We start from the raw sequence: 25,440 nt of genomic DNA on the forward strand, positions 1-25,440 counted from the left end.
TTATATCAAAGAAACAAAAAAGAACACCAAAACTCACTCGCTTCGATTGTCATCAAATTAGTAAAAACCTTAGACGAGCCTACCTAAATAGAACAAATTTTGAATACCTAAAATTGCTCTGCTCGTTCAGGTAATCGATAATATATGCGAAAATTTCAACTCATATGTGATCATAAAATCCTGCAGCTACGGATAAAGAAAGAGATTAACAGAAATATTTTAGTAGTATTATAAAACGATTTTAAAAATTCGCGGAAAATTAACGCTAATACAGGTAGATTAAATTGCTCTAAGAATACAAAAATATTAAATTCATAAGATTTTCGGAAAACCCAAAAGTGTATATGAAAGAACCGTGCAAAAAGTATGAAAATTTCAAATTTTATTAGTGGGATTAATGATGACCACTACGTACTGCATATGTGAAAACACACGTGTTTTATGACGATACTATAATAAACATATAGATCTGTATGAGATCTTACGTTTTTTTTTCTAATCGGGTACTTAGGCCTGTGTATGTTTGAGTAGAAAATTTTATTAGTTTTCTATAGGTACAGTTTCATTTTTTGCATATTTAATATCAATTATTATAAATTTTGTTTAACTACAAACATGTTAAAATAACTATATAACTTTAATATTTATTACCGAATAAGTATTGCAAAAGAATAAAGTAATAGATTTTTTTATAATATTGTTTGCTGTTGACTATGTACAATCCAAATAGGAATATATGAAATCTATTTCACCATGTTAAAACAACCATTTGCAAACGAAAAGATTTTTGAAAATTTATTAAACTTTTTTGTCAACAACGATTTTACAAATCATGAATAACAATTTCGTTTACGAAATATTTGATTAAATGAAAAAAAGTAAATTTAGTCTTAAATACAACAAGATTTCCCTAAATATGTAAATATATCACAATGTCAATTATGTATGTAATTCTAGTTTTTGTTTTCTTTTTGTAATTAGAATGCAAAACATATTTAAAATAAAATTTACTATGCATTTTGTTTAGAATAATCGATTATCAGATTTAATTTAATGTTAATACAAGATGTTTTACAATTGAAAGTGACAACCAGCAATATTTTCAAAATAATTAACACCACTTAAGATGACAAAGTTTGGATTCTTCACAGGTTCCCTCTTCGTTTTTCTTAAGATTTCAAAAAGGGAACAAAGAATTCATTTTGCCCCTTTTCTTGGAAAAGAGAAATAGGTGTTGAAAGAAAGTTCATTTATTTTGAAAAATACTCACATTGAATATTTATTTTTTAAATGTTCACTCTACGATTAAAAACCATTTTCAGATCTTTACGATAATAAGTTTTTAATAAGAGTAACATTTTACATTTTGATTGTATAACAGTTTAAAGAATTTCTCAATTATTTTGCAAAATATGGTCGGGTTGCCAGGAAGAGAACATCTTATAGAACATTAAATTGACTAAAACTTAAAACTAAAGAGACCTAATTAAAAAATAGAAAAAACTACAGTAAACTATATTCGAGCCCATACATTCATCTGATGCAATGTTGCAAAGTCATGGGCTCTGGAGTTGGCAACATTGCTAGATGAACAGCGAATATAAATTAGTGTAGTTTTTATGTACTAAATTACTAACTTAATCTATAAAATACTTAAAACAACTTACAAAAAAAACTTATAATTAATGTTAAAAATCGATTTTTTGTAAACAAAATGCAATTGGTGAAATTATTTTAAATATGATTCGATATTCTACTTTAATATTCTTTGAAATAGTTTTAAGGAAGAGAGAGAGACAGGGAAAGAGGTAAAATGTCTGACATTAAGAACTTAAATATTAAACTAAAGTAATTAATAATAAATTTTTAATATAATGTTGGCAAAAACAAGGAAATCTATATAACAATTTATAATATTAACTTTATACAATCAAGGAACAACATAGTTGGTTGGTTAGTACATTACAATTGAATTACGACGATACGTTAACAACTCCACATCCATACATCTGATTGATAGATAGATCAAGTCAGTTGAAGCAATAGGTGGCAAATTGCTGTGTGTTTGCTGACGTATTACGATGATTATTATACGCGTGCATAAGCGTATCCATCGTACACTGATAGTTGGGATCGCTGGTGTCGGTTGACATTTTTTGAAATTTCGCAAATGCGCCAGTACAATCTTCCATAATGTTAATAGGAGTGCCAGAACTCTCACTGCCAATAGGATTACCATTGCTACAAGTGTCGTCATTACCATTGGCATTATTGGTTACAAGCACCTAAAATTAACAAAAAATTGAGTGAGCTGAGCAAGCTTTAAAAATTTAATTTCAATTTAAAAACAAGTATGAATTTATAGTCGGGCGTAGCCGACTATATAATACCCTACACCTTTCAGTATGTTTGTTAAAAATGGGGATTATTTAAAAAAAATAAAGCATTTGGTTTGTTTTTTTTTAACTTTATTTCGAAGTATTTTTAGTTTTATTTTGGCAAAAAAAGATTTTTTTACAAGAGGGTTCAAAGGGGAGTAGGGCAAAATATGGCCCTATCCTTAAAAATGTTGCTAGGGGGAGTTAAGTCATCTTCAATAATATTTATGTAGAATTTAAAAGTGTTAATAGTGTTTGTAAGTGAATTTTGACCTTTAAGTCATTTTCTGAAGGGGAGTTTGTATGGTGGATAGGATCAAATGAAGCCCGATCATTACAAAAATCGGCAGTGTCATTTAAAGTTCTATAAAACTAAGTTTTGTCGACTTTTGTTAACATAATAGATCATTTAAATTAATTATAAGCCAAAAGGCCCTATTTGGGGGGTACGGTTGTATGGGGGCTAGTCGAAATAATGGACTGATGGACCATTTGGGCCAAAAGAAGCGGGTGTGTCAAATTTCATCTAATTATCTTTAAAATTGCGGCCTGTACCTTGCGCACAAGGTTTACATGGACAGCCAGCCAGCCAGCCGGCCAGACGGACGGACGGACATAGCTTAATCGACTCAGAAAATGATTCTAAGCCGATTCTAAGGTATTGGACGAATATTTTTCTGTGTTACAAACATCAGCACAAACCCAATATACCCTCCCCACTAAAGTGGTGTAGGGTATAAAAAGTATGAATGTATAGTAGGACATTGCCGACTATATGATACCCTACACCAGTATGTTAAAAAAGTGGATCATTTAAAAAAAATAAAGCATTTAATTTGTTCTTTAACGGTATTGTGGAATATTTTTAAGTATTATTGACAAAAAAATTGATTTTCTACAAGAAGACTCATAGGGGAGTAAGTGTAAATATTGGCCTATCCTTATAAACAGGGAAACCAAAATATGCAAATGCATGTTTTTGTGGTGCGTCGTATGGACTCATGGATAAGATATTTACACGTTTCAGACCAATTTGAGAATTTTGGCATCGATTTGTTATTTATTTAAAAAAATAAAATTCTATTTTTTTTAAATTTTTTAGCCTATTTTACAATTTTAAAAAAAATTGTTGTTATAGTTTTTTATTCAATAAAGCATTATATTTTAAATCGGACATAAAACCGATTACTTTTGATTTCATGAGACCAATCCATTTTTATAGTTTAAAAAACTAATTATTGGAATTTATGACAACACCGATTAAAATGTCAGTTTAAAAGCTATGAATACAATTGGAAGAAATGTGTCATACTTTGTCGTTTGAAATATGTTTTTTGGGGACCAAATGGTTTCATGTTATTTATTGGTTATCTGAACGTAAAACGGAATTCTATTATACTAGTTCTTCAAACTATGAGATGAAAAATTTATAAAAAAATGTTGTAGGATATAGAATATGACATTAAACATTTATATTTTCAGTCTTTTTGAGCTTTTCAATGTTAAAAAATAATAAAAAATTTTATTTTTGGGGCATATATTTTAAATTTTAAGAGCATATTTTAAGTTTTTTACGGCATATTTAAAGCGCTTAAAACACTTTTTTAGAGCATGTTTTCGGTTTCCCTGCTTATAAATTTTGGTAGAGGAATTTACGTCTACTTCAAAGTTATTTATGTAGATTTAAATCGTTTTATTAGAAATTATAAGTGAATTTTGACCTTCAAGACATATTATGAAGGGGTGTTTGTATGGGGGCTAGATCACTATAAAAATTAGTAGTGTCATTTATCGTTCTATAAAACTAAGTTTTGTAGATTTTGTTGACATAATAGAACATTTAACGTAATTATGAGCCTAAAGGCTCGATTCGGGGGGTACGGTTGTATGGTGGCTAGGCAAAATAATGGACCGATTTCAACCAAGAAAAAAGTATGTGCCAAATTTCATCAAATTATCCTGAAAATTGCGACCTGTAGCGTGCGCACAAGGTTTACATGGACGGACAGACAGACGGACAAAGCTAAATCTACTCTAAATTAAGCCGATTGGTATACTTTACGGTGGGCTTAGAACCAATATTTTTGGGTGTTACATACATCAGCACAAACGCATAATACCCTCCCCACTATAGTAGTGTAGGGTATAACAAGTATGAATGTATAGTCGGGTATAGTCGACCATATGATACCCTACACCAGTCAGTATGCTAAAAATGGTGATTATTTAAAATAATAAAACATTTGATTTGTTTTTTAACTTTATTCCGGAATATGCTTAATTTTTTTTTGCAAAAAAAGATATTTTTTCAAGAGGGCTCAAAGGGAAGTTTGGGGAAAATATGACCCTGTCCTTATAAATGTTGGTAGGGGAAGTTACTTCAAAGTTATTTATGTAGAATTTACAAGTTTTATTAGTGTTTGAAAGTGAACTATAGCCTCCAAGTCATTTTCTGAAGGGGAGTTTGTATGATGGCTAGGGTCATTACAAAAATCGGTAGTAGCCCAAAGGCCCTATATGGGCGGTAGTCGAAATAATGGACCGATTTTAACCATTTTCAACAGGCTTCGACCTTGGACCAAAAGAAGCGTCTGTGCCAAATTTCATCCAATTATATGTACCTTGCGCACAAGGTTTACAGATAATTGGGTTTAATCGACTCAGAAAATGATTCTAAGCCGATTAGTATACTTTAAGGTGGGTATTGGACCAATATTTTTGTATGTTACAAACATCAGCACAAACGTATAATACTCTCCCCACTATAGAGGAGGAACTGTAGTGTATTTGAATAAAATTTGTCGAAACGATTATTGTATTCAGTAAAGCTTTTAATAGATACATATTGGTAATTGTAAGAACAGCTGTGGTCCCATAGGCAAAATAAATTATACTCTAAATCGAAAAAGTTTAACTTATAAAGAATTCTTGAAATTCTTCGATATCGTCACTATACTTAGGGTTACAATTATAATGAAGATATTAATAAGTTCCTAGTAAATATTTAAAATCGTCATTATTATGATATATCGATATTATTAAAAACATCAGAGTAATAATTAAACGGGATCCATTAAAGAGGGTTTAACTATTGATAGTGCTCTTCCAAACTAAAAAATATTAATTTTAAAAAACTAATCGTTTTTATCCAATTACCATAACAATATAAGATTTTTGTAAGAGGAGTTATATTCGTGATTATAGACCAATTATGGCTGCAGGGTCAATTACAAAAATTAATTTTCTGATGTGGACTTTATATGGGATGTAGGGTCAGTTATACGCCGATCCTTGTAAAGTTTTGTAGAACAATATTGGTTCATAGTAATTTTCGTAAGGGGACCTTATATGGGGTTAGGGTCAATTATGTACCGATCCACATAAAAATTGGTAGAGAGATTTTGGCTCGTTAAAATTACTTATGTGTATTTTCATCGCTATACTTAATGTAATTTTATGAAGGGGACCTTCTATGGTGCGGTAAGGATTTTGGCTCCTAAAATACTTATGTCAAATTTCTTTGCATTACTCGCATTATTACGCCAATAATGAGCGTTAATGTAATTTTCTAAAGGGTACTTTATATATGAGCAGGATGAATTATGGATCAATCCACATAAAATTTGTTTCGTATGAAACTTATGTGTCGAATTTTATCGCTATATTCGTATTTTTAAGCCAGTTATGAGCATTATACTAATTTTCTGAAGTAGACATAATATCGGGGTAGGGTTGCAAGCCTGGCTGGACTTCGCTGGATTGTCAGCTTGTGCAGTTTCAAGCTTAAATTTAATTTGTCCAGCTAAATAGAAATTGTTTAGTACACTGCAATAACTTGGCAATAATTTTTATGTTATCTTTGTCAAATCATGTTAGCCAACACTGATTGTACATTTGTTATACAACTAAGTAATGATTTAGTTTAAGTTTAGATAATAAAATGTTAAAAAATGAAGTGAATTTATTTAAATAATAAAAATATGTATGTTGATAACAATGGATATTTTAATAAAAACTTATGATTTTTCAAAATGTAAAACTTCAAAAATTGCGCTGTTTAACATCTTTGGCTGGCTTAAATCCAAATAAGTTTAATTCTTCCCCTTAGAATGTTAAAAACAATGTTAAAAATTTCAAATCCCATAGGGAGAATACATGTGAAAGCGGACAGCAGTCGGATTTACCATCTCCAATTTGAATGAAAATTACCACACATATAATATATATATATATATATAATATATTCCATATATCATTGATTTTTCGGAAGGAAGATCATTCCAATGTAAAAATATCGCGATTTAAAAATATGTTAAAATATAATAAAAATACATTCACATAATTGCCCATAACTCTGAAACTACTTTAAGAGTAACATAATTTTTGATTTCATATTAAAGCAAAATATATTTTAAAATTGTTTTAATAAAATATTTTACTTCTTAAAGGTTAAAGGTCAACTGATAATGTATATTTCAATGTCAAATAGGTCAGACAGCCGCGCGTTAAAAACTATAAAAATTCATGGTACCCTTGATGCTTCTAGCATCTATAAATAAGATCAATTTTAACTGATCATAAATTTAAGGGTGTAAGAGAGAGATATAATTTAAATAAAGTAGCGGACATAAGTTAAATAACAATAGACATCACTGAAAATACCTTTCAAATAAAAAATAGCTGATTCCATTTTATTTCCACCGCTGAGTTCAAAGATATTGTGGTTTTTGTATAAACGTTTTTTAAGACATTTTATATATAATTTCTCAAATCCTCACCAATATTAAAATATTTTGAAAAATATTAATGGTTAAGGTGTTTTTTTGCTTCCAACAACATTTTTGATACAAAACCATAGAATTGTGAAAATTTACGACATACAACGTTACGGCACCGATTGTGAATTGCGTCCCAAAGTAGTGTTATCAGGATAAAACAAAAAAGGCTCAATTTTCAACATCCTTGCATGTCATCATGTAACCGAAAAATTTAATAACGAATTTTGAACTTAGCGGATGAAAATACATAGGAATTATAAATTTTTATTTAAGAGGCACGCAAAAAGTTCGATTTTGTTGACTTGAGTAAATAAACTTAAATAAATTTTCAATTTTATTTATAACTTTATTTACTACTTTCATTAAGTTTTATAATACCCATAGATTTGTGAAGCTTAAATATATTTTTAAAATCGAAGTACTCTTTAACACCATGGTTATATCCTATTTACACAATTTTAAAAACAATATCTTTGACTTTAAAACGAAATCAAAAATTATTCTACACTTAAAGGATAATTTTTGAAATACACTTTTATCCAATTTTAATATATTTTTAAAAAATTAAAGCGCGATATTTTTGGTCATGAACGGGATTCCGATGAAATAGTCATTGATTTAAATCCTTAATATGTGTTTGATATTTCATTAAATACGGTGATTGTAAATTGCTAATTTCTGTCCATTTTGATATGGATTCTCGCTCTAACAAGTTTTACTGAAATCTACATATTTTAAAAATTTTTTGAGGTTCTGAATCGGCCAATGGATTCGCTAGTCAGATATTTATTGTTAAAAGTTATTCCTAATAGGAAAATAATTGGTCGTAAACCTACCATATAAACCCCTCTTCGGAAAATGAATTAATCGTTATTAACTTATTCAACATATATAAAAATTACACGAATATGTTCTGAATATTTAGAAATCATTTATTTTCTTCATCGGTTCATAGTAGGAAATCACTCATGAATAAAAATTGATATCGGCATAACTAACTAACTAACTACTAACTAAATAACTACCTAACTAACTACCTAACTAACTAACTAACTAACTAACTAACTAACTAACTAACTAACTAACTAACTAACTAACTAACTAACTAACTAACTAACTAACTAACTAACTAACTAACTAACTAACTAACTAACTAACTAACTAATTAATTAAATAAATATGAATATCCTTCCAGAGGAGCTGAAACGAATAATATTTTTATATAGATTTGTATCACTTTTTTCCATGGTTCACATGGAATCATACGAAATAACTAACTACGAAATGTAAAAACGTTTATAACTCACACGTAATTTTGTTTTAGTTTCATTCAAATCTTCTGGCGCATCGCCACCGCCTACGCCGTTACAAAGGCTAGAATTTTCGTCATTTTTTGGTGTTAGAGGTTCATAGACTTCAGAGTTCGGAGACATTGCTGATGATGGTTGCACAGATGTTGCAGCAGCGTTACCAGCTAACGATGTTGGCATTCTCATGTAATACGGATTATTGAAGTTGTAATCGGGATCATCTTTAATGGATGTCGGTTGTGCTTTGTGCTGCATCTGAAATTGATGAGGATGAGGAGCGTGATATTGTTGCTGATGTTGATGCTGGTGATGTTGCAAGCTGCCAGGTGGAGGTGGAGGAGGATAATATTGTGTTCCGGCTGCAGCATAAGGATGTGTCAATGAAGCATGTGTATGATGATGAGCTTGATGATGATGGTGTGGTGGATGAGAAGCATGATGATTATTATAATAGTAGGGATTGAAGGCAGACTCCCCATAGTGTTCCATGAGATTTGCGGTCGGTGTCGTCGGGGTTGGAGAGGGTGTTAATGCATTTGGTGTTGATCCACCACTGCCATTCAGACTCAATGACTGCAAGCTCGGTGGTCCAGCAGATGATGCTGATGATCCGCTACTGCTGCAACTACTGGCACTTCCATTTGAATCAGATTTCACTGAGTTCGATACAGTGGGTGATAGAGGCATGCCATCACAGGAGAAGTCTTTCTGTTGATCCGATTGAATTTTATGACGTCGTCTACGATTCTTAAACCAAATTTTTACTTGAGCTGTGCCAAGTGCTAGTTTTGCTGATAGTTCAGCAAGTCGAGATGACGTTAAATATCTGCCTTGTAAAAAATGTTGTTCCAATTCAGCAATTTGAGCACTAGTAAATGTAGTCCTCGTTCGTCGAGGTCGACGCATAACCAATGAATCGGACAGATCATCTGTAATAAATTTTAATATATTAAATAACAAAAACATTTAATGCAATCGCTTACCTGGCTTTGGCAATTGATTTGGAATATATGGTCGTATATAGTTATAGTTGATTGCACCAGTACGTTCGTCAAAAAGCTTAAAATAAAATAAACAAGAACAAATCGGAGTTTTTTAAAATGTTTATTTCTGAAGAATATGTCAATTAAATAGATCGTATAATTAGGACAATGTTATACTGTTCCTAAAGTGGCATTAAATAATGTCGTAAAGAAGTAGTAAACCTAAACATTGAGTTCTATAATTTAAACAAATATCTTATTTTCTATTTAATAATTTATATTAATCCAGTTTTACAGCAAAAAAAAAAACAATTATAATAATTAAGAAAATTTCAATAAAAGAAGCATTGAGACATGATAATATATGTTTTTATAAATCTTAGGTTTCAGACAAATTTTTATACCCTCCACCACCATCAGTGTTGATAGAGGGTGTATATAAGTTTGTCGTTCCGTCTGTAACACCTTAAAATATTCATCTAAGACCTAACAAAATATATATATTCTGGGTCGTTGTGAAATTCTGAGTAAATTAAGCTATGTCTGTCTGTATGTCTGTGTAAAACACGCTCACGTTTAAACTAAGCCAAGAAGATCAACCAAATTCACCGAAAATATTTATTGTTATCCTAAGCAGTTTGTTTTAAATATCAGCAAAATCGGCTCACGACGTAAAAAGTTATATGTAAAAATTCCAGACTACCTCGAAAAATATTACGTTTTTTTCGAAATTCTTCAGCTCTTTTCCCAGAAACAACAAAAGATAATTCGATGAATTTTGTCACACATTATTTTTTTCTTCCAGGGGTCAAGTATGTTGAAAATCATGACAAGTGATTTACAAATTCCCATACAAAGGTATATATTCCGGGAAATTAGTTTATCGTTAATAACTCCCTCAAATATATCAATATAAATTTTGTATATATCAATATATAGAGATCATATAGAGATCATTCTACCAAAGAAGATTAGCATCGGTCCACAATGAGTATGTTCTGTGTATAGATAGATCAATCATTCTGATAAAATGTTTTTAATCTGACCTATCGTTTCAAAAATCACTCAAACAATTAAGTTCATTATAAATACTAGGGTATTCAAACGTCGACCGGTTAATCGATCAATTTTGCTTGATTGCTTAAATAAATGAAAATTGCCAAATTTCAAATAACGAATAAACTGAATAATTTATATCAATTAACCGATTAGGAAAAACTTATTATTTAACAATAATATTACTGTATATCTTATAAAAAAATTCAATATTTTTGTAATAAATTTACTTTCTGTATTAATTTCTTAATTACTTTTCTATAATGAAGAATATTTATTGGATGATTCTTATAACAATACTTCAGAAACATTGTAATAAGTTGTTCTGATTTAACTACTTCTTAGAATAGGTTCATGAAGAAACATTTTAGTTTCTGAAAATAAATTTTGAAAATAATTGTATCGCCTTTATGTTCCAATTTTATGTTTCTAAAGTATTTCTAATAAGTTCTTCAGCAATATATAGTTATACACTAGTTCATTGGGACGTATGAATTCTGGAACTCGTTGATAAATCTCAAAAACATAATGTTAATAAGCTTAATTTTTTATGTAGAAGAAGATTTCACATGAAAATAATTTCTAATATTTGAGAAAAAAATTAATAGAATTCAAATAAAAGTAGTGAATAATTATAATTTTGTTTGATATTGTAGAAAAGAAATAATATTATTAAAACAACATACACTTGCCTTCTATCCGATTAACCGAATAATTTTGAATTATCCGATTATTAACCGACCAACTTAAAACCCCAAATCCGAATAAACCGAATAAAACAAAACCCCAAATAATTGAATCTTTACTTGTTATTAATTGCAAAAAGTAGTAGATGATTTGTTTCAATTACAGTAGTTTTCCGATTTAACGACCATTCAATTCTACGAACATCGCATTTAACGAACAAGCTAATTTTTCCTATTGACTACCTTAAATAACGAACAAAACTTGTTTTTTGTACTCTGTTTAACGAACTAATATAAATATTATTTAAATTAAGATAAAATACATTTATCAAAAATAACAAATAACCTAAGTTGTAACAAGCGGCGCTTTTATACCCAAAACTGTAACTCATTCTGTGTTCTTATTAAATTTTAGTTCGATGTAGCTATGTCCGTCCGTCCTTCAGATAATGACTTTAACGCTCAATACTCGCTTAACAATACGAGTACGCCGAGTACTAACCGATATCTCTAACAAATTTTATGGGAATCGGTCCATAATTGACCTTACCTTCCATATCAGGCCCCCTTAAGAAAATTACATCAACGCTCATTACTCGCTTAAAAATACGAGTATAGAGATGAACTTCGAGAAATAACTTTAAAGCTCATGACAGAATTAAAAATACAGCGATTAAATTCGACACAAATATGGTTTGAAGGTGGGTATATAAGATTCGGAATTTTGTGTTTTGTGCTATTTTTATTAAAAAAGAATTAATTTTTATAAAATACATTTAAAAAATATTTTATGTACCTATTTTTAATTATTTTCCTACCAAAAACCCACGATTTACTTAGTACTGCATAAAACGAACTTTTCAATTTTACGAACAGGCCTGACAACATATGGGTTCGTTAAATCGGAAAACTACTGTATAACAGATTTCTTAATTTAGTAAGTACTTTTACTCAGTAATTTAGTAGAGATATTTTAACTCACATGAAACTTATGTGTGACCAATTTCATCGCTGTATTCGTAATTTTAAGCCAATATTAATAGTGACCATATATGGTGGTAGGGTCAATTATGGATCGATCCACATAAAATTTGATAGACAGATTTTGGCCAGTAATGTAATTAATTTTTTTTTAAAGGGTTCCTTATATGAGGGGTCAATTATGGACCGATCCACATAAAATTTGGTAGAGAGGTTTTGGCTAGTCAGGGACTAACTTTTGTCAAATTTCATTGCTTAACTCGTATTTTTATAAAGCGAGTAATGGGCGTTAAAGTCATTTTTAAAGGGGACCTTATATGAATCGGTAATCAGCGTTAAAGTAATTTTTGAAGAGGACTTTATATGGGGGTAGGGCGAATTATAGACCAATCTACATAAAGTTTGGTGGAGAAGTTTGAGCTCGTTAGGAACTAATTTATATCAAATTTCATTCCTATAATCGTATTTTTAATCGAGTAATAAGCGTTAATGTAATTTTTTTGGAGGGGTCCTTGTGGGAGGTAAGATAAATTATGAACCGATCCATATACAATTTGGTATAGAGATTTTGAATCGCATGAAATTTATTTATGTCGAATTTCATCCTAAATTCTTATTTTTAAGACAGTAGTATGGACCGATATTCATACAATTTGGTAGGGGATTTCGGCATATTAAACTTATTTGTATCGAATTTCATTCGCTATGCTTGTGCTTTTATGCCCATTAAAGCTGTTTTTCGGGGGTCCACTTGTATGGGGGCTATCCGAAAACGTAGACCGATATTGCTCATTCTCAATACCAAATAAACCTAAATAAACTTATAAAAAATATTTGTGGAAAATTTCAACCCTCTAGCTCATTCCGTTTGGACTCTATTGGCTAACAGACAGGCAGACGGACGGACATGGCTAGATCGCCTTAGAATTTCATAAGGACCCAAAATATATATACTTTTATGGGTCAATGATCAATATTTCAATGTATTACAAACGGAATGACAAAATCAATATACCCCCATTTTTTCGATGGTGGGTATAAAAATGTATATTTTGCAATGTTAAGTGCTTCCTGTTTTAGAAGTGAAAATATCAATTTTTTAAATGCTTGTAATAAGTGAAACAGAAAGTAAATAAAAAACTTGTTTATGTATAATTTAGTTGCTATATTGGTATTTCTAAGCGAGTTATGTACGTTAAAGTCATTTTCTGATAAGATCTCTTCTTATTCTAGTAACTAAAAATATATCAAAATACAGATTTCATATTGAAAATAAAATTTATATATTTTATTTGTTGCAAGAAATGATAAGCCACTTTTAACATGTAATAGAACTTGTTTTTGAAAATAAAAAAATATGTAATAATTTGATAAGCCACAATTTTTTGATAAAACAGTGGTTTCCACTTTGTGTATGATATCCGTCTACTGCCATCCGATAGTTTTCGACCTTGTATGAATATTAAGCAGCTTAAATGTCCTGGTCAGTTGGTTGAGGTTCCTTCGGGATATACGCAGTGGCTGTAGTCTTAACTTAATTTCGTGATAAGAGTAAATGGCTGTTCTGTGATGAAAACAGATACCCCTAAGCGTTGAAAATGAGTTGGTGTTAAATTTATATGATACAGGATGAATGTAGGGGCGAACAGAGGCCATCTCATCTGCGTGGTTCTAAAAGGGAGTGACATGGCCAGAGATTAGATAGCTGAAGTACTTGAGCAAAGAGCACGTATAGTGGTGAGTCATCACAGAAGCTCATCATCCAGTGGTTGAAAAAGACCATCGTGAAAATAGTAAACACGGCAGGTGTTGATTTTGTTAGAAATTAACCCTTTTTAAGAATATTTTTATATACTATAAACCCACATTAGTGATATTACTCATTAAATTTACTGAAGAGAACCTTATATGAGAAGTATGTATGGTGAATTATTGACCGTTTATTATAAAAGTTTTTCATATATTTTTTTAGGTCGATTTTGGTTCATATATAAAATGTTCATATATAATATGTACGAAGATTTACATTCCTAAAAAAGTTGTTAAGTTTTGGCTCAAAAGAAAATTACTTTTGCCATATTTCATCTCTACATTCGTACTTTAAAGCTAGTAATGAGCGTTAACGTAAGATCTTGGCTCGCGTTGAACTTATGTGTGTCGAATTTCATTGCTATACTCGTATTTTTAAGTCAGTAATTAGCATTAAAGTTATTTTGTGAAGGGGACCTTATATCGGGGGTATGGTTAATTATTGACCGATCCACATAGAATAAAGATATTTTGACACGCATGAAACTTATGTGTGTCCAATTTCTTCGCTGTGTTCGTAATTTTTAGCCAGTAATGAGCATTAGGTCACTTATTAAAGGGGACCTTATATGGGGGGTAGAATCAATCGAATTTCATCACTATACTCGTATTTTTAAGCCAGTAATGTAATTAATTTTTTTAAGGGGACCTTATATAAGGGGTAGGGTAAATTGTGGACCGATTCACATCTTTTTTATTGGTGGGTATAGAAATATGAATTACACAAAGAAACAGAGAACAAAGTACTTTTCTTAAAGATCCGAATTTGGCTTCTAGGATTCTAGATTTCTTATCCAAAAAGTTAATAAAACTCATATCCTAAAGCTGGATACAAAAAAATGAACAAAATCTGACCATGCATTAATCCTGACCATGGATTAATCCCAAAACTACTCCCTTGCTAAAAAAATATGGGAGAAACATGATCTCATGTAGTGCAGGCTATGGTATCTTCAAAAAATAAACATGATCTATATCTGCTTTACATTACTCCAATACGTAGCATTCTGAGAACAATAACCGTCGCTGAATATATTTATTTCTTAAAGAAACTTCCAAGGAATGTGCTCTTTGTAACTTTTTAATAAGCCTAATGCGTCAAAGAGTTCAAACGGAGAGAGTTGGAGCGATGAAGACATAAAATGTTTTTTAACAAATATATCAACGCACTGTTTTAACAAGTAGAAAACTATAGTCGGACATGACCGACCATATAATACCCTGCACGATGAGTGTATTTTTAAAATGTTTATGTTGAATTTTACCTTAATTCCAAAGTATTTAAGCAATTTATTGATAAAAAAAAAACAAAATTTTCTAAATGAGGCTTTATATAGGTCAAATATGGGCCTATCGTCGGTAAATTTGGGAAAATATTTTTATAATAGTTAGTATTGTTGAGTTTCATTGCGATTCAAATGGTTACAAGTCAATTTTCTTGAAGGGGGGTTTGTATTGGGGTTAGGGTCAAATAAGGGCCGATCATTACGAAAATCTGCAGTGTGATTTATACTTATATAGAACTTATTTGACGTAATTATGGCATAAAAAGTACAAATCGGGAGGTACGGTTGTATGGGGGCTAGGTGAATTAATGGACCGATTTCATTTTCAATTCTGTTCCAAAAAACATGCTTGGTCAAAATTTCATTAATTATATTATATATACGGACGGACATGTATTAATCGACTAAAAAAATAATTCTGAATCGATCGGTATACTTTATGGTGGGTATTGGACCAATATTTTTGTGTGTTACAAACATCAGCACAAACGTATAATACCCTCCCCTCTATAGTGGTGTAAGGTATAAATATGATCAAAATATTCTTTTTAATTTAGGACTAGATCTGTGTAATTGAAATAAACCCAGTAAAAGGTCTTTTCTGGAATTTTCCCTGATTTATTTTTATCGATATTTAAAAAATGAAAATCGTTGTTTAACTTATTAAATGGATTTATAATTACTTTTCACTTTAAATTTACAAATATATAAAATCATAATACTTTTGTAACATTATCTATTAACAAATGTGTTCAATTTGATTTAATCATAAAAATTTATTTTATTTCTAAGGCCTGATTTAGCATCTTAAACAGAAATTGTTTTCTAAAAATCACCATTAAAATATTGTTTGAATGATTTTCGTCCAGGTTTTGAAATTAAAATTTCCTTTCGATCAAGGTGTTAGTCGGACTTATATATAAAATATTTTTTATTTGTGTGTATAAAATACATATATAATACATATGAACTTACAACGATCTGGATCGTTTAATATTGTAGTACCAATATGTCATTTAAATTCAATATTATTTATCGATACATACCAAATCAAAGGGATTCCGAAACTGTGGTGGCAATTGCAACTGTGGATGGGGATGTGCATGAGGATGCGGGTGTGGATGATAAAAATTTTGATCTGGCGGCGGTTGCGCCATTTTCATATAAAACGTCGAAACGCTCTCTCTTTGTCTCGTCTATTTTACCGAATTCGTTATGAAAATAAATTCAATCGATTACATTTAACATAGAAGGGCAAAGAAATACACGAACAGAAAAAGAGAATAAATAACTTTTTAAAGTACAATTGAAATACGAAAAGAAAAAATTTAAATTTCTTTTTCTTATTTACATTTTGTTTATTTTTGCACTGAAATAAAGAAGATTTAATATTCCAAAATGAATGTAACACTAAACAATTTGTTTAAACAATGTTTATTTCTTTTGTTTTCTTTAATTTACCACTTCTTTTTATTGTTTTCGTTTTCTTTTGACAAAAAGATCTTGCTTTTATTACATTTTTTATTTATCATTTAGGTTAGAGTGAAAAGCTGCCGTTACAGAAGAAAGAGAATCATATCGATGATAAATTATAATATTAAAGCAAATTGTGCAAAACTTAACGAATGATATTTTGATATTGTGTTTAGTGTTGCCACAGTTCTCTTTTTGTATACTAACTACCTATTTATATAGCAAATTAATATTTTTAAAGTTATAAATAAAAAAATTTATATATTACTTAAAACTTTATTTTTACAAATAAACTTTTATTAACTTTCCGGAAAAAGGTCAAAAAATCGACTTAAAAATTTGTCAGCAAGTCAGCATTTAATACAACAGTTGTAAAAACTTTGTGTTAAAATTATAACATGTAATTATGATTGAATGGGTTTTAAGCTTTATTGTTAATCAAATGAAATGGGTATTATATAATACCCTACAACAGAATGTATTCTAAAATAAGATTATATTGTTAATAATAAAGTGTTTTTACATTAATATAAATAGGTTAAATGATTTTTGTAGAGATACTTGAACTTTTAACATTATTATGGACTCAAACGCCCTATGATGGGAGGTACGGTTGTATAAGGGTGAAATAATAAATCGACTTAGCCATTTTCAATACACTTCGTTTTTGGTCGAAAGAAAAGTCATTAAATTGCGATTGGTAAGTTTAGAGATAGTTGATAACCAACGAGAAATCAAAGGACTTCGTTTTCCTTTTCACATAAACTCAGATTCAAATAACAAGCGCAAATAAAATATCAAAATGAGAGCTAATATATCAGAATGAAATTAAGTCATTACTAGATTTTCTACAAGTAACGCAAACGGTATGTACCCAGCAAAAATGCATCGATGTACTTCCAGAAGAATAATATTAATGAAAACTCTGTAGAAGTGATCATTATTAACGCCCAAAAGAATATTTTTAATTTAAAGTATACTTTTTTACTGAAATCTTCTGAATTAAACCAGTTTTAATTTGGAGTTAATTGATAAATGCGTGTAATTTATTTATTTATATTAATATTATTTGAGGCAAATTAGTTGTATTCTGTAATATTTCAATTTCACTACCTAATAAAATAATTTAAAAAACCATAATGTGCTAAAAAACTGTCAGTACGAATTTTACTACAAAAAATCAAAAAAATACCGATTGTAAAACGGTAAGTTACCGGTAAAGTCCCCTTTTATGGGTTCTCACTTAATCCAGACGCTACATACTTAATTTCACGTTTCTAGGTTCAATATTATAGAAATTTCAAAAAGGACCTTATGAAGAACGAAAAAGTACCAAAAATCCCCCTTTTATGGGTTCCCATTTAAACCAGGCTCTACATAATTAATTTCATGTTTCAAGTTTTAATATTGTATAAATTTCAAAAAGTACCTTTTGTACAACGAAAAAATACTTAAAAGTCCCCTTTCACCTAATCCGGACTCTACAAACTTAATTTCATGCTTTCATTTTTCTAGGTTCAATATTATAGAAAATTCAAAAAGTACTTTTTGTAGAACGAAAAAGTACCAAAAAGTCTGTTTTTCTATGTTCTTACCTTGTCAAGGCCCTACATGCTAAATTTCATGTTTCTAGGTTCAATATTTTAGAAAATTCAATAAGTACCTTTGTAGAACGAAAAAGTACCAAAAGGTCCCCTTTTATGTGTTCTGAATTAATCCGTACTGTACATACTTAATTTCATGTTTCTAGGTTTAATATTATAGAAAATTAAAAAAGTACCTTTTATGGAACGAAAAAGTACCAAAGAGTTTTCTTTTATGTGTTCTGATCTAATCCAGGTTCTACATACTTAATATCTATGTTCTATATTATAGAATATTCAAAAAATTATAGAATATTTTGTAGAACGAAAAAGTACCAAAAAATTATCTTTGATGTGTTCTTGTATAATCCGGACTCTACATACTAAATTTCATGTTTCTAAGTTCATTATTATTATAGAAAACTCAAAAAGTACCTTTTGAAAAATGCAAAAGCACCAAAAAGTTACCTTTTATGGGTTCTCATATAATTCCTAAATTTCATGTCCTTTGGTTCAATATTATAGAATATTTTAAAAGTACCTTTTGAAATTCTCACCTAATTCAGACTCTACATACTTAATTTCATATTTCTAGGTTCAATATTAAAAAAATCCAAAAGTACTTTTTAAAAACAAAAAAAGTACCAAAAAGTTCCCTTTTATGGTTTCTAACTTAAGCCAGGCTCCACATACACTAGTGCTGCTCTCGCTCTGCTACTCTTGCTCTGCTGCTCACGCTCTGCCTTGTTTTTATAAACAAGAGTAAAATAACATAATTTACCGTATGATTGTGTATTTTGTTTTTGTTTTTTGCAATTTCTGTTTAAGCATAAATAAAACAACTCAATTTTTGATGGAATTTTCAGAGATTGTCTCAGATTTTTGCTCATATCTCCGTTGTTTATGAACCGATTTTGCTGATTTGCTGATAAATAGCGATCTTCCCGAAAGCATGTCTAACAGAATTATTGAAGATTCGGATCTCGTCGATATCTGGGGTCCTCTAAAAACTGATTTCAACAAACATACAGACAGACGGACATGGCTTAATCGACTCCGCTATCTATAAGGATCCATATACTTTATGGGGTCGGAAAATTATATTATAGAAATTACAAACGGAATGACCCTTCTCACGAAGGTGAAGGGTATACAAATATCTTAAAAATTACTTCCTGAGAATGAATTCAGATGTAGTGAATTGGGAATCAAACAAAAATTATAACTTCTTCAGGTCTTTTTCAGTACTTCCATGGAGTAAATTCTACTACTTTTTCGCTTCTTTGGAAGTTCTTGTTTTCCTGGGTAGTTGACCAGGTTTTTACTGGGAAGACATCCTTTTATATAAGAATTATTAGTTCCAGAAAAATTAATATTAAATAATTTTCGGATGTGGAACTTGTGATGGTGCAATGACTTATTATAAGCCGATCTTACCGATGCCAAAATATTTAGGTAAATGATCTGTATATTAACAATTCATATTCAAACATACAAAATTTAAAGTTCTCCAAAATTTTCCAAACTCGTTACGGTTGTTATTTTATCGAGGTTCATATTTCTAAGAGTTTTTCTTAAAAGGATTAAATTTTAATTGTATATGTTCTAACATACATTTCAACATTATGGTTTTAAAATAAAGTGACGGTATTTAAAAATTTCTTCGAGACAGGGATAAATTAATTAGCGTAACTATCATTTTATTATTCCTTTACAAAAATTAGTTTATAATATCAACAACAGCATATAAAAAATCAGAGTTGGACCATGATGGAATCCATAGAAAATCTAATTTTAGTAAACTAATCCATTTTACATCCGTACGAATTTTTAAAATTTTCAATATAAAACTGCTTAGGACAACAATAAATATTTCCAGTAAATTTGCATATTTCTATAGCTTAGTTTTAAAGTGAGCGTGTTTTAACCATATACACAGAGGGACATAAGCACATGCATATATAACTCCACTCAGAATTTTATAGGGGCTTTGTTGGATCTCAGAGTAGAAAAGATCAGAAAATGAACAACTAAAAACGCAGTTTTACTTTATAAGACCACCTGTATCAGTGTATATGGTCTCGTTTAGGTCCAATAAATATTGTTGCATGTGTTTTAAGATAACAAATTCAAAAACAATTCTTGACCGAATATGTATTAAAAATTTATTTTTAATTTTTATATTTTCTATACTAAAATTAGGTAATAATGTCAACGACAATATATACAATAATCTGAATGATACAAAAATTTTTAAGCTAAAAGACATAAACATTAATTTGAGACCAGAATTAATAAAATCTAACATTTTATTTAAAAATTATATTTCATGCCTTTGGGAAAATAATCTTTCTGGCTTTGAGAACAAAATTTGTTATAACCATAAAATTAACGATTATGAAAATTCTTAAGAATTTTGAATTTTGTATTTATTCAGAAAATATGTGAACCAAATTTCTCAAAATCCGAGAGGGTAAACAAGTAAGAGTGCAATAAATATTATATACCCTTCACCATGGTGTATTTAAAAAATATTAATTTTATAAAATTTATATTTATTTTATTTTTCGACATATATATCAATTTCACAGTGTTTTTGTGATTACTTATCAAAGCATAAATATTTTTTTTTTGTTTTTTGATGAAATTTTCAGAGGTTGTCCCGGATTTATCCTTATTTTTAATAGCGATTTTCTGGAAAGCATGTCTAACAGAATTATTGAAGATTCAGATCTCGCCGATATGACGGACATGAATTAATCGATTCCGGGGATCCAGAATATAAGTATACTTTACAGGGTCGGAAAATTATATTATAAAAATTCCAAACTGAATGACAAACTTATACTTATATATAAATACGAAACTAGAATGAAAATAATTGTTATTGTTAATAATTATAAAAAATATATAAAAATCAAAAATAGTGCAAAAATAATTAAAAAACGCAAATTTTACGAAAAAATCTAAATCTGACGCTATCGTTTCTAAAACTATACCGCCATCTATATTTCCAAATCAGAACATTAATGGTTGAAAACCTCACTAGAGGATAGAGTACCTACTTCTTATTATCGCTACTGGTCGCATCGAGGCAGTGTGTACAATTATTTGCTGCGTTCAACACACAAACACGTATTTTTGTTTTCAAAGAAAATTTTTACTATGCATTTTTGTAGCCACAGCAAGTTTTGCTGCGTTCAACACACAAACATGTACATTCCTTACGGGAGATTTTAGGTTTGTCATTAATAAAGTTTGCAATTTTGTTAAAAAGGTAGAGATTAGGGATGCCAATCGGGCCTGGCTTTAACAAATCCCGGTATTCGGGATTTTGAATATCGCAATCTCGGGATATTTCGGGATTACAAGAATTTAATTATTTTATATATGAAAATATTCAACTTATTAAATACATACTTTCTAAATAAAAAAGTAAGAAATTATAGCCTGGAGAGGCCGACCATATAATACCCTACACATGTTCAAAAAGTAAAATGTGAATGGGTTGCATCAGATATACATACTTAAGCCATTAATTGTTGAATATAATTGTGGACATTAAAGTAACATCTTGAAGGGGGCTTTTTATAGGGGCTAGGGTTAAATGAGGCCCTACAATTATAAAATTCATCAGGGTGATAATGGCTAGTATGAAACTTTAAACGTTATTATGAACTTTAAAGCCCTTTTCGGCTGTTTCAGTTAAATGGGGGGATAATTGAAATAATGGACCGATGTTAACCATTTTCAATAGGCTTTATCTCCGAAACCATAAATGATCGGACATGCGGATGGAAATAGCTAAATATAATAATATGCTTCGTCGCTGGGTAGTTTGATTTACATGGACGGACGGACTAAATCGCTTCATAAAACGATTCTAAGCCGATTGGTGGGTATGTGACCAATATTGTTTTGCGTCAGCACAAACCCAATATACCCTCCCACTAAAGTGGTGTAAAACCTCATATAATTCCATGCGTATTAATAATTATAACAGAACCTAATTCAATTATTCGAACATCAATAGTTTTCTTTAAAAAAATAGAATTTTACATAAATATATATTAGTTTTGGAACATAAGTAAATAAAACCAAAATTTCAATAAAAATGCGTTATTCGTACTATCGATCAGAAAAATTGTGCCTTTATTCGTACTATAGAGTAGACAATGCAACAATTATGCCATTCGTATTATTGGACATTCGTAATAAAGAGGGTACGTACTATATGACGTCCACTGTAGTTGTAAAATATTTTGTGTTATTTTTAGTTTATTCCGTCAGGATCAAGAGATGTAAAAAATCGTTCAACATATTTTTGAAAAAAATAATATTGAAAATATTTTTGACAGGTTTTCATCCTAACAGTATAAAATAAAAATTATACAATATATTTTCCAACTCTTCTTGTTGGCTTGACAACAAATTTGACATTGTTTGATCAGTAAAAGTATTTAAAGATATTTTTTGAAAAATTTACTTTTTAATACTTTGAAGACCTTTTGAAAGAACACATGATCACGAAATAAAAAACTAAAAATGCAGTAATATACAAAAACTAAAATAAAATTATGTTTTTAAAAAAATTTAGAAATTTCGAACATTTCGAAAATCACCAAATCCGTTTTACGAAAATGTATCCCAAATAAAACATGAAATCCCAAATTTTAAAAAATTCCCACATCTGGCGACACTATGTGTATTGTGAACGAAATGTGTATGTGTAATGTGTAATGTTACCAGAAATGTGTATTGGAAATTCTTAGACCACTTTTAACTGAGGGGACATGTCGCAGGATTTTTTAAATGCTCTTCGTAAAATAATGAACGTTTAGATGGAGACATTTTTTGTTTATGTTGCCATATTTATGATTCTTAAATGTTGCTTATATTACTTTGTTTAATAATATATAATATATATTATTATGTTTTTTTAATATTTGTAAATAAATATTGTGTTAAATATGTTTAACAAATATACTTTAATAATTTATGCAAATTTGGTGATATAACGACCCATTGATTATTAAAATATGAGTTTAGCTGAGAAATATTTTTATAGTTATTTATTTGTTTATTTATATTTTTATAAAAACAACCAAAATTTAACAAGCAAATATTTAAAATATTTATTATTTTTGGAATAAATGTAATGTAAATAAAATTCAAACAATTTCAAGTGGTAACAGTGAATAATGCATTCAAGTGATCGCACACGATCTTAACCATTTGAGTTAAAAAAGTCGATAATTTTAAAAAGTAAAGCATTTGATTTGTTCTTTATCCGTATTGTGGAATATTTTTACGTATTATTGACAAAAAATGGATTTTCTACGAGAGGGCTCATAGGGGAGTACTGGTAAAAATAGGCCTATCCTTATAAATTTTGGTAAAGGAATGCACGTCTACCCCAAAGTCATTTATGTAGGTTTTACTCGTTTTATTAGAAATTATAAGTGAATTTTGACTTTGAAGACATTTACTAAAGGGGAGTTTGTATGGGGGCTAGGGTCAAATGAAGCCCGATCACTATAAAAATTATGTTTTTAAAAAATTTAGAAAGTCCGAACATTTCGAAAATCACCAAATCCGTTTTACGAAAATGTATCCCAAATAAAACATGAAATATGAAAATATATAGCCTGACACTATATAATTCGTACTAGTGGACGTCCACTATATATATATATAAATGAAATAATTTTAAAATGTCAGAATAAATACAGAAAAAATATTCTTTAAAATTTTAATCCTTTAATCTTATTTTTATAGCTTTTTTTTTCTTTTTTTTTGTAAAAAATATATGTTAAATTGAATAATATGGAGTTTCTGATTAAAAAGTTTCATGTTTTTATCTTTTATCTTGTAAAAAAATTTAAAAGCTAAGTTATATACATATACTAAAACTAAAAAATATGTTTGTTGGATATAATTGTTCAATTCACAATCAAGTTGTATATTGTACCTACTAAAGTGTAGTAACAGTGATTGTGAACAGATCTTTGCAGCAAGTCATAAGTTTATGTTCTCAATGAAAAAAAAAAAACAATCAAAACAAATACACATAACAATGTCAAAAGATAAAAAATCAAAAAATATTAAATTAATTAAACATGCGAAATAAACCAAATTAATTTCTTTGAATTTTCAATTCTTTTATTTTCTTTATTCCACATTTTAAACTAATAAATAAACTCTTTTTAATAAAATTTTAGTTTTTTGATTTTGTAAACAGCTGTTTGTTTTTGATTTCAGTGTTACCACTTTATCGTTTTTTATGCTAAAATCGTTTGAATTTTTGTTTATATGTTGAAATAATCAATTGGCAACACTAAAATTTCTTACAACATTCGAAAAACATATGAAAAATTGTCGTATGGGTTGTATAGAGCTTTTGCATAGAAAATACCAACAACATTGTTATGACTATTGTAGCAGCTGCTGACATACAACGTATACAACGCTACAACATCGATTGTGAATTGAACAAATATGTATATTTACCATAGAATACATATCGCTTGAAAGTTAAAAACAAATTTATTTTATGGTGGCTAATCATAATGTCCATGGACGTTAAAGCAAATCAAACAGTTTCATTGTGTCCATGGAGGTTTTTACACTTTCATAAGAGTCTCTATTTTCATAAGAAATGTCACATAAGGTCCATGGATTACAAATAATCCATTTATCGTGATAAGGCTTGGTATAGCGAAGCCGGTATTCAAAATACACTGAAGCTTAAAATTCCTGCGCCCGGCCAAAGGACGCTAATTCTGAAGCCTTTTTTAAATGAATCCAAAATGCCAACATGCAGCAAAGTTAAGAACAATTTTAACCAGGATAAGAGTACCACTTTCTTCAATAATACACACATTTTCCAATACTTTTAATGACACTTTTAAAAGTGGATGTTATGTCCACTGACCCCTTTATATTTGACAAAACGTCCATGAAATCTCCTAAGTTTAAAAAAATTATTTTCCCACCGATTATGCCAAATAATTTGACCAAATCTAAAATCTTTCGACTTAAGATTGCCCAAAAAATAGCAATAAAGTTATTTAAGACTTTTTTATTCATGGCAAGGTCCTTGATATACCAAATTTGT

The 25,440-nt window shown here is 29.4% G+C and overlaps 1 protein-coding gene across 3 annotated transcripts; it reads right to left on the reverse strand.

Annotated features, from left to right (window-relative positions):
* Nucleotides 1-768: 768 nt before the first annotated feature.
* On the reverse strand, nt 769-16,765 carry LOC111674568 (homeotic protein bicoid). Of its 3 annotated transcripts, none has more exons than XM_023435209.2 (5): nt 16,729-16,765; nt 16,314-16,463; nt 9,450-9,525; nt 8,464-9,395; nt 769-2,285 (listed from the first exon to the last, which is right to left on the reverse strand). In XM_023435209.2, the coding sequence occupies exons 2-5, from the start codon at nt 16,428-16,430 to the stop codon at nt 2,031-2,033; spliced, it is 1,380 nt and encodes a 459-aa protein (XP_023290977.2). In that variant the 5' UTR covers nt 16,431-16,463; nt 16,729-16,765; the 3' UTR covers nt 769-2,030. The 3 variants fall into 3 exon arrangements, with proteins under 3 accessions (XP_023290977.2, XP_023290976.2, XP_046805500.1); XM_023435208.2 differs by lacking the exon at nt 16,729-16,765 and adding an exon at nt 16,619-16,722; XM_046949544.1 differs by lacking the exon at nt 16,729-16,765 and adding an exon at nt 16,619-16,722 and having other exon boundaries at nt 16,314-16,558.
* Between the last annotated feature and the right edge of the window lie 8,675 nt (nt 16,766-25,440).

The sequence above is a fragment of the Lucilia cuprina genome, chromosome 4, assembly GCF_022045245.1.
Source record: "Lucilia cuprina isolate Lc7/37 chromosome 4, ASM2204524v1, whole genome shotgun sequence".
Taxonomy (NCBI): domain Eukaryota; kingdom Metazoa; phylum Arthropoda; class Insecta; order Diptera; family Calliphoridae; genus Lucilia; species Lucilia cuprina.

Excerpts from the sequence above, each read along its gene's own strand:
- LOC111674568 (XM_023435209.2), bottom strand. The coding sequence starts at position 16,430 with ATGAAAATGGCGCAACCGCCGCCAGATCAAAATTTTTATCATCCACAC. Across the intron at positions 9,526-16,313 it reads TTCGGAATCCCTTTGATTTG|CTTTTTGACGAACGTACTGG; the intron begins GTATGTATCGAT and ends TTTTATTTTAAG. Across the intron at positions 2,286-8,463 it reads AAACTAAAACAAAATTACGT|GTGCTTGTAACCAATAATGC; the intron begins GTGAGTTATAAA and ends TGTTAATTTTAG.